The following is a 13,341-nucleotide window of genomic DNA, read 5'->3' as shown; positions in this document are numbered from 1 at the left end:
TCCATCCATCCATCCATCCATCCATCTATCCATCCGTCCATTCATCCATTCATCCGTCCATCTATCCATTTGTCTGTCCATCCGTCCATCCATCCATCCATCCATCCATCCATCCATTCGAGTCCCATCCACTCTACCTAATTAATTCCATGCTTGCTTTATGGTGGGGTGAGGCACATTCTAGGTGCTGGGGAGCCCCACGGCAGTGACCGGGACAGACTAAGCCCCTAAAATCTCGGAGCCTGTGGGGGGGGCATTGAATGGGCACGTAGTAGCAGGAGAGATGGAGCCACCGAGGGCACAGAGTGCGTGGTGACCCTGGGTGTGAAGGGGACATCGGAGCGGAGTCCAGTGGGGGAGGGAGGGAGCTGGGTCTCCTCCCAGGCAGAGCGGAGGGCCAGGCACGGCCCGTCCTCGGGGACCCCGTGGCGTGTTCGAGCAACAACGAGAGGGAAAGCTGGGGGGACAGGGTGGAGGGGACGAGGTGAGAGCGAGGGGTGGGCTCCGACGGGCGCGGGAGCCTTGGGGAGCTTTCGAAAGAAGCACCAACTGCGCCAACCAGTAATTTTAAAGCCTCCACCTGGTCATGTGTCCTTTAGAGCAGCGGTCCCCGCCCTCTGTGGCACCAGGGACCGGAGCTCCTGTGAGCATCTAACGCCCGGTGACCTGAGGCGGAGCCGAGGCGGTGACCCTGGCGCTGGGGACCGGCTGCAGATGCAGACGAGGCTTCGCTCCCCCGCCCGCCGCTCGTCTCCCGCTCCACGGCTGGTACCGGTCCCAGCCCGGGGGTTGGGGACCGTGCCTTAGAGCAAAGATCTGCACTAACCGGGGGCTGCCGTGGGCCTTCGGTCAAGCGAGGCTTTTGTCTTTCTGTACAGTGGGGGACGGGTCCTTGCATCAACCGGCTGGGCTGACCCGACGCCCCCCGCGACTCCACAGGCATGGCAAGGCCCCCGCGTCCTGCCGAAGCTCCTTGGGGCGTCTCTTGCCCAGTGGGGGTCTCCTTGTCCCATACGCTGTTACCCCCAGCCCGCCTCCAGCGTCGCCGTCACCGATTTCCACGGGCATCTCGCCGCGGAGCTTACCCAGGGAGGCGGCGTGTAAAAGGCAGTTCCCGTCCCCCGTCGTGGCCAGAGGAAGGAGCCGTTTACAGCTCGTGCACACCGTGGACCACCAGTTCAGGCGACCTGGAACGGAAGGTCACTTTAGGACAGGCCCAGCTCGGCGGGGGCTGCGGCGAGCGCGCGCTCAGCGGGGACTTTAGAGAACTCTGCTGGGAAGGGGCGAGGTGACATGGCTACTTCTTCCCCGATAAAATATAGACGCCTTTCCTCTGTGAGGTAAGAGGTGGCCAAATCCTCTCATCAATCAGCAAGCAGAATAGAACCCTCAAGACCTCAAAGCTGCCGCCCCTCGAATTTGGGGGCGTATTTTACACAAAACATAAAATCTCTCATCTTTTCTCTGAACCCAGTTCCTTTGTTCATGTCACGTTTGTTCGACCCCCTTGTTGATGCCCCCACCTTTGAAGGTGTGGTCTACGTTTCATTTCCTACGTCGACACCATCACGGCCGCGGAGATACAGTCGTGGTAAATTCGTGGACACACCTCGAGACTCCGGCTTCAGGAACACAGAGTGGACATGCTGTTATTTCTGACACGCACAACTAAAACACCTGGGCGTTATGTATAAAACAACAAGAAGACGGAACAGTGGACGGAAGTCAGGCCGGCTGGGACCTGGGCAACGACGCGGCTCCCCGAGTAATCCCACCCTAGATATAGAGAGGCTGGTAACCTAGTAACGCCACTGAGGGTGACTGAAGGAATCTTGCTCTTCCAAGACGGAATGCCAGGGAGGGCGCGGCTTACTCAGCAAGACAGCAAACGCTTCGACGACAACTGCTCTATTCTGGCCAAACGCCCCCGAATAAACCGCAGACCTATCATGACTGCCGCCACCCAAGGCCAGGTGCGAGCGACGCTCCCATCCTCACCAGGCTGAAGTGAGTCGCTCACCACCCGTCCCCTCACCGCCAGGGGGAGCCCACCCCCTGTCAATGAAGGACACATGGGTCCCCCCACCCCGCCCGGCAGCACCAGGACGCCCATCCCTCAACAGGTGCAGAGTGGAGAGTCCTTACTCCCAACCCCGCCCGGCGGTTCTGCGTCAACGGCCCCCTGCACCTAGCCGAGTGACGTCACAAGTCTGCTAAAACGCAAGACTTAATCAGACCCGGAATCGTACAACTGAATACCCAGTATGTGTGATTTTCAAGTGAAAATTAGTTATACCAAGAACCAGGAGGATCTCAAACCAAATGAGAAAAGACAATCAAGAAATACCAGCACTGAGATGACGCGGCGGTCGAATGATCCGACGGAGATTTTAAAGCAGATGTCATAAAAGCGCTTCAGAAGCAATGACGAGCACGCCGGAAACAAAATAAGAAATAGAAAAAGTCGGCAAAGAAATAGAAAGTCTCTCTCTCCCGCACGCACAGAAGATAAAGAACGGAAAAGGAAAAAAGGTACCAAGGAAAGCCAAGAAAGAATTTTGGAACTAAGAAACACAATAACTCGTTTTAAAAAGCGACAGATACGCTCAACGGCAGAAAAGGGAGAACCAGAAGAAAGAATCTGTGAACGCAGCGGTAGAGCGTAGACATCATCCAACCCGAAAAACAGAGAGAAAACATTAAAAACGATCAGACTCTCAGGGACGCCTGTTGCGGTCACAAAAGAGCTAACTAACGTTCATGTCACCAGAGTCCCAGAGGACAGGAGACATAGTGTAGAGCTGAGAAAATTATTGAAAGAAATCATCACTGAAAATTTCCCAAGTTTTGCAAACAAACAAACAAAAACACCTATAAACATTTGAGAAGCGGAGCAAACTCTAGACAGAAAAAACCCATGAAATTCATGCCAAAACACATCAGCGCCAAACTTCTGAAAGTTAAAGTCAAAGAAAAAACCTGGACGGTTTCTAAAGAGAAACATCAGCGAAAAGATTCTGACGACAGTGAATTTCTTATCAGAAACCAGAGGTTGGAAGCAAATGGAAAGGTGTTTTTTAAGTGGTCAAAGAAACGAATTGTCGATCTAGAATTTTATGTCCGACAGAAATTACCCTCCAGAAGTAAAGGGGAAATCGACACATTCTCAGATGAAGAAAAACTTGTTTGAAACCAAGACGACTTGTTACCAGCAAATATAACTTAAAATCATGGCTGAAAGAAGTTCCCTAGAGAGAGATAAAAGGAATGTTGGAACATTGGGCAGGAAGAACGTGGAGGGGCAAAAACATGAAGTATAAGAGCCTTTGTTTCTCCTTCCGAGTTTTCTAAACTATGTCTGAATGTTGAAGCAAAACTCATAACATTGTCTCAGTGAACGCAGAATAAATGTTTAAGACAACTACAAATAGTGGAGGGTAAATGAGCATCAGGGCAGGTGAGGTTTATATGCTTCATTAAAAGGGGTGAAATGTCAGCACCAAGAAGCTTTCGTAAAATAGACATACCTAATGTACTACCTAGAATGACCACTAAAAAAGCAATACGAAGAGATACACTCAAAACCAATCCAACATGAGCTCCTCCAGAAAATAGCCAGTATTACCCAGATACCAAAACCAGACAAAGAAAGCACAAAAAAGAGAAAAGTTCTGAGAAATACCTTTCATGAGTATGATGCGAAATTATTCACAAAATATGAACAAATAGAACCCAGCGATAGAGAGAAAAAATTATACACTATGACCGAGTGGGGTTTATTACAGGGATGCGAGGCTGGGTCCAAATATGAAGATCAATCAATTAGTGTAATTCGTCGTATTAACGGTTTACATAAGAAAAATCACTTGATCACATCATCGATGCAGGTTAGTGACGGTTTGGTGTTTGTGCTCTTGTGGCTGACTTTCATGAATACGAGGTGAGTAATAGGAGATGATTGAAAAAAGGGTAGGTTATAGGACGCGCGACGGTGAAGGTCAATCCCATGACGGTGGCAAGTGCACGAAGCTGGGGAGGGGACAGCCTTGGCTCCATGGGGGGCGGTGGGACATCGATCATGGTTCGTATTTTAGAATCATCACCGCAGACTTCCGCATGAAGGAAAACGCCCCGGTGTGGGTCTCCCACGCTGCTGGAGACGCCCTAAATGTGACAGCGCCCTTCTTCCGTGACCCGGGAGCCTGTCTTCTGCCAACATCCGCAAAGCCACGGGAGGCTAAGTCATCGGCTCGTAAGCAGAGTCAAATCTCAGCCACAACACGGACTTTTTCAGAAGTCTCGTGAGATAGAGAGTCCACTACCCCCCAGGGGAGGGCGGTCCCACAAAATGCTACAGGATGGATCGAAAACACTGGAAAGCGAGGAGTGAGCAGACCTGAAAACCAGCCTCGACCCAGCTGAAGTGAGGTGGTCGGCCACCGGCAGGGGAAGGATGAGCCCCCTCTAGAGGACAATGACATCATTTGCAGCTGCTGCGGTATTCACGATGCCTAGAAGCCAGTCAAAAACTACTAGATATGCCAAAAAACAGCAACAATAACAACAACACACACACACACGCGCACAAACAAAAAACAAACCGAGAATAATAATAATAATAATAAGAGTAAATGGCTGGAAACCAAGAAGAAAAAAATTAGATAACAAAAACAACAAAAAAGCCACGTAAGTGATCCAAATTTGGTTAGCTGGCGGGAATTTGAAAGTGACTATGATTAATATATTCGGGAAAATAGACTAAATGGCGAAGAAGCAATATTTAAATCCACAATGGTCGAGATTTTGCAAAATCGATGAAATATACAGATGTTAGAAGGTCTGTAAATCCCAAAAAGAATAAACGAAAAAAGTAAACCATCCCAAGACAGAGAGTAAAAATTAACGAGAAACTCTTAAAAGCAGAGAAAAAGAGACATGTTAGATGGTGCGGGGCATAAGCAAACAGAAGCCGGCACGCGACGGTATTAGGGCGTCAGACAGCAGAAAGAAAATGCTTCTAATCCAGACTCGTGACCCCAACGCAGTTTGTGTCACTCCAAACCAGAACCGCTGGGAGTATGAGGTAGCTGTCCCCACCCGACACGGGCCATCTGTGGGAGCCCTACGGCTACAGGACACTTAGTGACGGTGAGATGCTGAGTGGCTTCGACCAAAGACAAGGACAATATTCAATACCGATGAAGCTCTGAGCCAGCACGGTAAGGCGGGAAGTAGAAATCAAATACATAAAGATCAAAAAAGGAGCGAAATGCTATTTATTAGTAGGGAGCAGGGCTGTTTATGGAGATAAAGCTAAGAATTCAATAAAAAACTCCTAGACCCGATATATGAATTTGAACTTAGCAAGATCTCAGAAGATAAGGTCAATAAACAAATATTTGCATTTCCATATGCTAGCAAAAAAACCCCAACACAACTTAAAAATGAAATTAAAAACATTAAATACCTACATGTAAATGTCATGAAATTTATGGGATACCTACTCTAGACCGAAAACTACAAAATATTCCTGAGAAAATGTACAGAGATTCAAGTAAGCGGAAAGATTTATCATGCACACAGATTGAGTCCTTATCAACGTGACACCAAATTCTTCTCAAACCGATCTATAAATTTAACAACCCCGATCAAAATCGAAAAAGGGTAGTTTTGGAAAAAATTGACAAGCTGAGCAGAGCGGAGACCAGAAGAGAGACACGCGTGTTTTTTTGTTTTTGTTTTTGTTTTTAAATAAAGCCCCTTAGAGCTTTCAGTGGGAGAAAGGAAAACGTGTTTTAACAAATGGTGCTAGAATTAGTGGATATTTGAAACGTGCTAGTTCACACCACAAACCCAAATTAGTCTGACGTGGATCACAGACATAAATGTAAATGCTAAACATACAAACGATTCATAGACCTCAGGATAGAAGCTAAAGCTATGAAGCGTCTCAGGAAGACAGAACGGAATATTATTGGGATGAGCAAAGGAAAGAGCCGATACATTTGACCTCATCGAAATTAGCCAGAAAAATCCTGCTCACCAAAAGACACCATTATACAATAAAAAGTCAGGCCCTGGACTGGGATGACATGTTCATAAAATACAAATCTGAGGGAGCACATATCAGGAACCCCCGCGAATCAGTAGGAACCGGCCACCGTGATAAAAACGAGCGACAGATTTAAGACGCGTCCCTGCGGACGGCGGACGGATGGTCACAACGAGCGTGAAAGATGCTCAACGTCATCAGTCACCGGGAAATGCGAATTTAAGGCACAATCGGTCGACGCTCCATACCTACTAGAGGGACAGGGCTGACGGCGGCAAAGGCTGGCACGTCACCACTTTGCTTTAGGGAGCGAACACTGTCACGATGATCCCGGGAAGCCTTCCAGCAATTTCCACCACAGTTCGACACATTCCTACCGTATGATCCGGCAGCTGTCCTCCTGGGGGTTTGCCCAAGAGACGTGAAAACGTAAGGTTTACGCAAGAATATTCCGAGCGGCCCTTATTTCTCATGAGCTGGCTGCTTTCGGCTCTGGGGCCGCATCTCCAAAATAAAGCATCGGCCTTGCGGGGCCGCCTCGGGCTGTCACCCGGAGAATCTGGGTCACGACACCCTCCTCCGCTCCTCCTCAGGAAGCTCCTGGCGGACGTACCACACCAGAACGAGGTGAGGAGGGCAGGTGGGGAAGGTGGGAGCCACACAGGGCCCCACCCGCCCGGGCGGGCGGAGAGCCACTTTCAAAGGAACGCGCAGCGGTGGCTGGAGACACTGCTGGTCGGTGCGACCGCCTCGATACGGTGGCTGTCACCGCGACGTGAGTGGCAGTCCTGCTGGGGGCGGGTCTTGCCTTCGATCTGTAGCGAACGCGACATCCGTGAAGCTCAGGAAAGTAGCGCGACGGGTACGCAGCCGCGTGGCGCGTCACGACGGGGTCGGGTTCTGGGACATCGTCCTTCGGGGACCTCATCGTCGCGTGAGCATCGCGGAGGCGTCTCACGGGTGCGGACGGTCCCGCCCGCCACACACCCGGGCCGCGAGCCTGGACCGCCTGTCGCCGCCCACGCCGGCACCAGGTGACGTCAGGCCCGAGGGAAAGTGACGCCATCGAGAGACGTGGGGACGTGAGATGTGCGAGGCTGCGGCCGGAGTGACACGGCCACTGCTCTACAGCAAACTTAAGAAAAAATAACTGTAAAGAGCAGAGTCTAAAATAACGGTAGAAACGCAGAGCAGCAGGTCCGTGAGCCAGCGACAGTTTTTCTTATCATCGAGCGTTACGTGTGAAACGTGATGGCATGCGTGTGCTTTGACAGCTGGTGGCCGCGTGGCCGCGTGTGCGCAGCATCCACACAAATGCGTGACTACCGCATCGTGCCACGGCCCACCGCGGCTCCGGTGTCGTTAGGAGAGTGGCCGTGAGCGTCCCGTAGAGCCTCATGGAGCCACCGCAGGTACCCGTCTGCTGGGGACTGATCCGGGGCTGTTCGGGGCGTGACTGCCCCTCCGACGACAGCACCGAGCGAGCCCCCGGGGTCCCTCGAGAACGGGATGCGGCTGGGACCCTTAAAAAGTCATCATCACGAAAACCCAAAGAGAGAAAAGACGTTCGTGAAGAGGCGTAGCCCGTCGCAGCACGGAAACCGTGATCAGGTCTTGGAATGTTTTGGAAAAAAATATTTCATATGAGATTTGGGGGCGAACCGGGGATATATGACATGTTACCTTAACGCTGTTTTTCCTAGGCGTGACGATGCTCTGGCTTTTAGGAGAAATTTCAGGAGATACACACTCGCGATCCACATTCGAATGGTTCAGAAAAAAGTAAATATATGAAAAAAGTCACATGTGTATTTATATATATTGATATTTCTACGTTGATCTACAGGTAGATGTAGGTATATTTGAGGGGACGAAACTCGGAAAGCTGAGCTTCCTGCAGCAGGACACACCGGTGAGAATCCTCGGACGCCTCTGCACGTGCCCGGGACAGGAAGGACGAGCGGGGCCGCCCCACGGTGTCGCGTCCAGCCACGGAGACTCCCGTGCGCGTCCCGAGCGGCCTCGGCTGGTTCTCCCGTCGAAACCACGTCCCCGTGTCTTCTGACCGTGGGACGCTTAAGCCGTGAAAACTCTAGACACCCCCGTTTTCGTGGGTGTCATGCGACAGGACCCTAGGGGACCTCTCTCGCGGGTGCGGCTTCGCTCCGTCCTGTGCGCCCTGCGGGGCGGGCCACGTGTCCCCAGAGCAGGGCCGGGCTCAGGCTGGCTGACCGGGCACCGAATCCCGCCTGGGTCCCAGCCCCGGGGCCAGCATGAGGAGGGAGAGTGGACGGCCAGGGCCGCGTGGCCCTCGGACCCCGGCGGAGAGGGCGGCCTTGCCCCACATGCGGCACCGAGCCTGTCACCCCGGGTCGGTGGCCCCGAGTGGGGACAGACTCCGCGACGTCCCCGTGTCCCCGTGCTGTGGTCGCCCTCGGCCTGTGCGAGGTGCTTCCTTTCCTGCTCCCGCACGGGCCCCACGCAAATGGCTCCGTCTGCCCGCGGTTATCAACGGCTTTCCAGCCTCCCCGGCTCCCTGGGGCGCCCGTAACACGGAGGGCACCTCGAGCTCCAGGGGGGGGAAGCGCTGGGAAAGGCGCTCAGTTACACGCCGTGGACGGTTCGTGCCCAGTTTGCCCCTGCCGGCCACCACGGTCACCTTCCAGAGACCGCGCCAGGGGCCTGGGGCCACGGCCTGGTGGAGCCACCCCTGAAACCAGCACGTGAGCTAGAAGAGACCCCACGACCCCGAAAAACGCCAGCGGTCACGGGGTGCGTCGGCCGCCCCTCTGTGTCAGATAGGCCGTGCGACTGGGGACCAGGATGAAGCCCGGCCCATGCCAGCCCCCAGAAGCCCGCCTCCCCGGGGCCGCCTGCCTCCCCGAGTCGCAGGCTGGGGCTCGGAACCCGGGACAGTGGGCGCGGGGCGGGGGCCGGCGCCAGCGCAGCCAGAGCCACCTCTCAGCTGGCAGGAAGCCCGCACACCCAGGAAATCTTTCCAGGCCGGAGAACTGAAGCCGTTTTTAACAGGGCCTGTCCCCTAAACGCCCCTTCGTTCGTTCAGACTTCCTACGGGGAATTCGTCATTTTCTAAACCTCACTCCAGCCCGCACGTCGGTCACACTGAGAAGGTGAGCTAATCGCGACGCAACTTAGGTGGCTGGGGGCGTGGGAGCTTTGATTTAAGCTGGCTTCCAGAAGTCCAGACTCCCACCCAGGTGACGGCATGCCTGGGCTGCGACCAGGGTCACCTGCCTGGGGTGCTGACCCAGCTCTGGTGAGTTCCAGCACGGTCCAGCCTCTGGAGGACCAAAAACGGCCCGGGGCTATTCCCCGCTCTCCAGCCCGGGGCTGGGAGGCCAGGCCTCCGCTGGGCAGTGTCGCTGGGCAAGGGACTCCTGGCTTCGGCAGAGGGACCACGCGAGCTCCCCACCCAACACCTTCTCGGGAACAGAAGGAGGACACGGGAACCAGGGCTGGGAATATTTAGGAAACCAACAGAAATGTGAGCTCCGGCTAATGGGGTGAAGCAGGTGGGCGCCGTCGGGGGACGGGGCGCTACGTCAGCAGGGAGCTGCCCGTCACTGTCCTGCGTGTTCCAGGCGACGGCCCTCGGACGCACCCAGGGCGATGGGGTCCCTCAGCTGGAGCTTTGTGACAGATGATGGCACCACACACTTTAATGTCACCTTGCTCAGCGCCCACTAAGGCACTCAGAGGAAAGAAAACAAAGTGGGTGGCAGTTCTCTGTGCCGAGGATGAGAGTCTCCCGCCCTAATGTGACCTTGTGACTGCCTGAAAGGCCACCACCCTCTGGAGCGGCCCCGCCCACCCAGGGCCACCGACCTCTGTGCCTTGCAGGCCTCCCTGCAGGTCCGTCCCGCGGGGCTGCGATGTCACTGTGGTGTGCTCACGCTCCCGGCTCCTCAGCCAGCCGGTCCCCAACACGGCACGGGGGGTGGTGGGATGTCCCTCCCGCGGGTGACCCCCACTCTGCGAACTCCCACAGCACATGCTGAGCCAGGATGTCCCCCGAGCTGCAGACCCACGTCCCACTGGACGGCGACTCGACCCGTGTCACCGGGACCTCGGACTCTGCCTGTGCTCCTGGCCTTGCCATTGCCTCCGAACCTGCCTCTCCCCCGGGGCCGGCACCTCTGCCCAGGGCCAGCACCGATCCGCGTGCTGAGGGCATCGTCCTCCTTGTCACGCTTGGCGCCACGGCCCCATCCAATCCAGCAGCAAGTCCCGCGGGTCCGTCTTCAGAACAGATGCCACCTCGGCATCTGGCTACTTCCCGTCACTCCCCCTGCGACCCCACAGCCACGGCCACCACCCTCCTCTGGGTCAGAGCGGACGCCTCCCCTCTGTTCGTCCCGCTTTTCTCGTGGTCCCCACAGCCACGGTCCACGAAGCAGCCGGAAGGCGTCACGCGTGAACCCCAGCGTGTCACAGCGACCCCACAGCCACGGCCACCACCCTCCTCTGGGACAGAGCGGACGCCTCCTCCCTGTTCGTCCTGCTTTTCTCGTGGTCCCCACAGCCATGGTCCACGAAGCAGCCAGAACCCCAGCGTGTCACGCCCCTGCTCGGCCCTCCCAGGCTGCTGGTCCTCCCCACGGCGAGGCCCGGGGCTCACGCCGGCTTGCTGGGCCCGAGCCGCCATTCCCCTGCCTCCCCCCGGCCCTGCCGGCCCCTCCACCTGCTGCCGCCACAAGCGCAGCCTCTGAGGCTGTGCCCCCTCCACGGGGGACGCCCGGGCTGACGTCTGCCCCACCAGGGTCTCCCCGCCTCACCGCCTTGCTGCTTAGCTCCGCCACAGCGGCCACTCCTGCCACCGACTTCCTTCCCCAAGGGGACCCTCAGCCCCCACGAGGGCTGGTGCTACCTGTGTGGCCTGCAGAGACAGTCCCACACGCGGATGGCCACCTTGTGGGCACAGCCCAGGCGAGCGCTGGGTGACTCTGCCCTGGCAGCTGTCACACGTCTCTGACTTTAAGATGAAAGCGAAGCTCGGGAGGACCAAGTCACTCGGCCAAGTCTTCCGGGCCGGCCTGGGGCCCAGCGGCCCGGGCTGAGCCCGGAGCCTTCACAGGCTTCCGGCAGATCCGGCCAGTCGATCACCCTCCGGGGAGACGAGACCCGACAGCCGCACTCGGAGGTGTCCCTGCGTCTTCTCCGATGCCCACATTGCCCCGTCCCGTGCGTGCGGCCACCGCTGTGCCTCTGCCCTTGGACAGGAGCTGCCCAGCGGGGCGGGGTTCCCGGCGAGGCACCAGGCGTGGCCGCCCAAACCCGCAGACCCACATCCCGAGGCGTGTTGCAGGCAGAAGCAGCTGGGAGCCCCGTGTTCTCCGGGCGGGGAACCCTCCGGACGCTGTCCCCTCGCGGGCTTGAAGGCTTGGGGGGCGGTGCTGCCCCTCTGTGGGTCCTGTGGGAGGTGAGCGCTAGCACCCCACATGACACAGAGGACCCTCTGCCCATACACGGGGCCGCCACGTGCCTGGGGAGGCGGGCAGCCCCCCGAATGCCCACGCCATGCCGGGCACTGAGAGAGGAGCCACACTCCCGTGACAGACGGCTGGACCGCCAGCACCGACGGGGCGAAGGCCGCTTTTTGCCCATTTGGGGGACATGAGCCCAAGGCCCTGTGAACAGAGATTTCCTTCCAGGCACCGCTGGACGTCTCTCCCTCACTTCCCCAGGCAGGAGGAGCGGGTCTGAGGGGCCCACCCCGGCAGGAGGGAACGAGGCCTCCTCCCAGCGGATGGTGGCAGTGGGGGGACCAGCCTGGCACCGGCCGGGGTCCCGCCAGAGTCGGGCCTGGGGGATGAGCGGGCTTCCACCCCGAGATCACCCCGGACCACGGTGCCGGCTGAGGAAAGAGAAGCCACAGATGGGGCCACGGTCGGCTGGGGCGGCTCGGGGAAGTGAGCGCTCGTTTGTTCCCTGTCCCTTCCCTGTTCCCAGCCTCGCCTCCCTGTCCCGGGCCGGACCCTGGCGTCCAGCCCGTCTCTGCTCCAGGGGCGGGCTCCGAGAGCGGGGTGTGGGGCCAGCTCCCCCAAAGCCTCCCGCGGCAGCGACAGGCACCTTCCCCAGAGCTGGGTGGGGGCCCGGCCTCCTCCTCTCCATCCTCCTGGCACGTGACATAAACAACGAGCAGTTGGCGGATTTAGCCTCTTAACTCAGTAACTCCGGCTTCTTAAAAGGTGTTTTCTAAGAGCGGATGACTTCGGAGAAAGAGCACCCTTTGAAGATACTAGTCCAAAGGTAAGACGTCAGTGATAGAAATTCACGTGCAACATACGGAAAAATAGCGAAGCAGACACTCGAGGGAGGCGGGGATTCTGGGAAGCGGGGCGGGGTAGACACTCGAGGGAGGAGGGGATTCTGGGAAGCGGGGCGGGGTAGACACTCGAAGGAGGAGGGGATTCTGGGAAGCGGGGCGGGGTAGACACTCGAAGGAGGAGGGGATTCTGGGAAGCGGGGCGGGGTAGGCGGGGCTGGCGGGCAGGCCGCCGCGGCGGATTCGGTGCCCTTCACTGTGACTCTGGCTTCCGACGAAGTGGCAGCAGTGACCGGCGCTGTTACCCGCGAGGGCGGAGCTGCCGCCGCACCCCGGAGACACCGGGCCCCGGAACGCTGCCCCGTCATGACCCACCCGTTTCCCTGCTGCACAGCGAGGCTCCTGCTAGAAACGTCTCATGGGAACGCCTCCCGCGCTGCGGCATCTTTAAGAGCCGGCCCGTGCCGTGGGTGGTCTGGGCCACCGCCGACCCCGACGGACCGCCCGGCTCACGTTGGGTGATGAACCCGTGACCTTGACAGTGTCACTTGAGAGCTGTGGGTGTCAGCCCCGGGGTCGCTTCTGACGGCCGGGCGGCAGCGGAGGGAACCCTGGTCCATGGTCACAGGGTCAGGAGGGCAGATCTGGGGAGCCACTGTCCTCCTGTGCCCTTTGCCAGGCCCGAGTGGCACAGTATCCCAGGCGTGGCAGTCCGACGCTGGCGTCCCTGAGCCTTGCCCAGCCCTTGGTGTGCCATCTCTTTCCTACCAGGCCTGGCCGGTCTAGCCAGCACCGTCAAGGTCACGCCAGCCGGCGGACCCTTCACCTTGGCCTTCGGCGACGCTCGGAAGTGCTGGCGGTTTTGGCAGCGTCCCGGCCGCCTAAGCCCCAGCCCCGGCAGAGAAGCACCTGCTGGCTGCAGGCCTGACCACGCCGGGACGTCCCCACGGGGGCATCTCCGGGCGCCGGGACTGTACAAGTGGAGCCCCCCTGGACCCCCCAC

The 13,341-nt window shown here is 57.4% G+C and overlaps 1 protein-coding gene across 1 annotated transcript in view; it reads right to left on the bottom strand.

The window, feature by feature from the left end:
- The window catches only part of OTUD7A (OTU deubiquitinase 7A), a 78,606-nt gene that overhangs the window by 41,919 nt on the left and 23,346 nt on the right, over positions 1–13,341 (bottom strand). Inside the window, exon 4 of the mRNA XM_015585698.1 lies at positions 942–1,190. Within this exon, the coding sequence (XP_015441184.1) occupies positions 942–1,190 (249 nt within the window). The remainder of the gene's footprint in view (positions 1–941; positions 1,191–13,341) is intronic.

Source organism: Pteropus alecto, unplaced genomic scaffold (assembly GCF_000325575.1).
Source record: "Pteropus alecto unplaced genomic scaffold, ASM32557v1 scaffold102, whole genome shotgun sequence".
Lineage (NCBI taxonomy): Eukaryota > Metazoa > Chordata > Mammalia > Chiroptera > Pteropodidae > Pteropus > Pteropus alecto.
The sequence above is the reverse complement of the archived record's forward strand: the minus strand, read 5'-3'. Positions and strand labels throughout refer to the sequence as shown.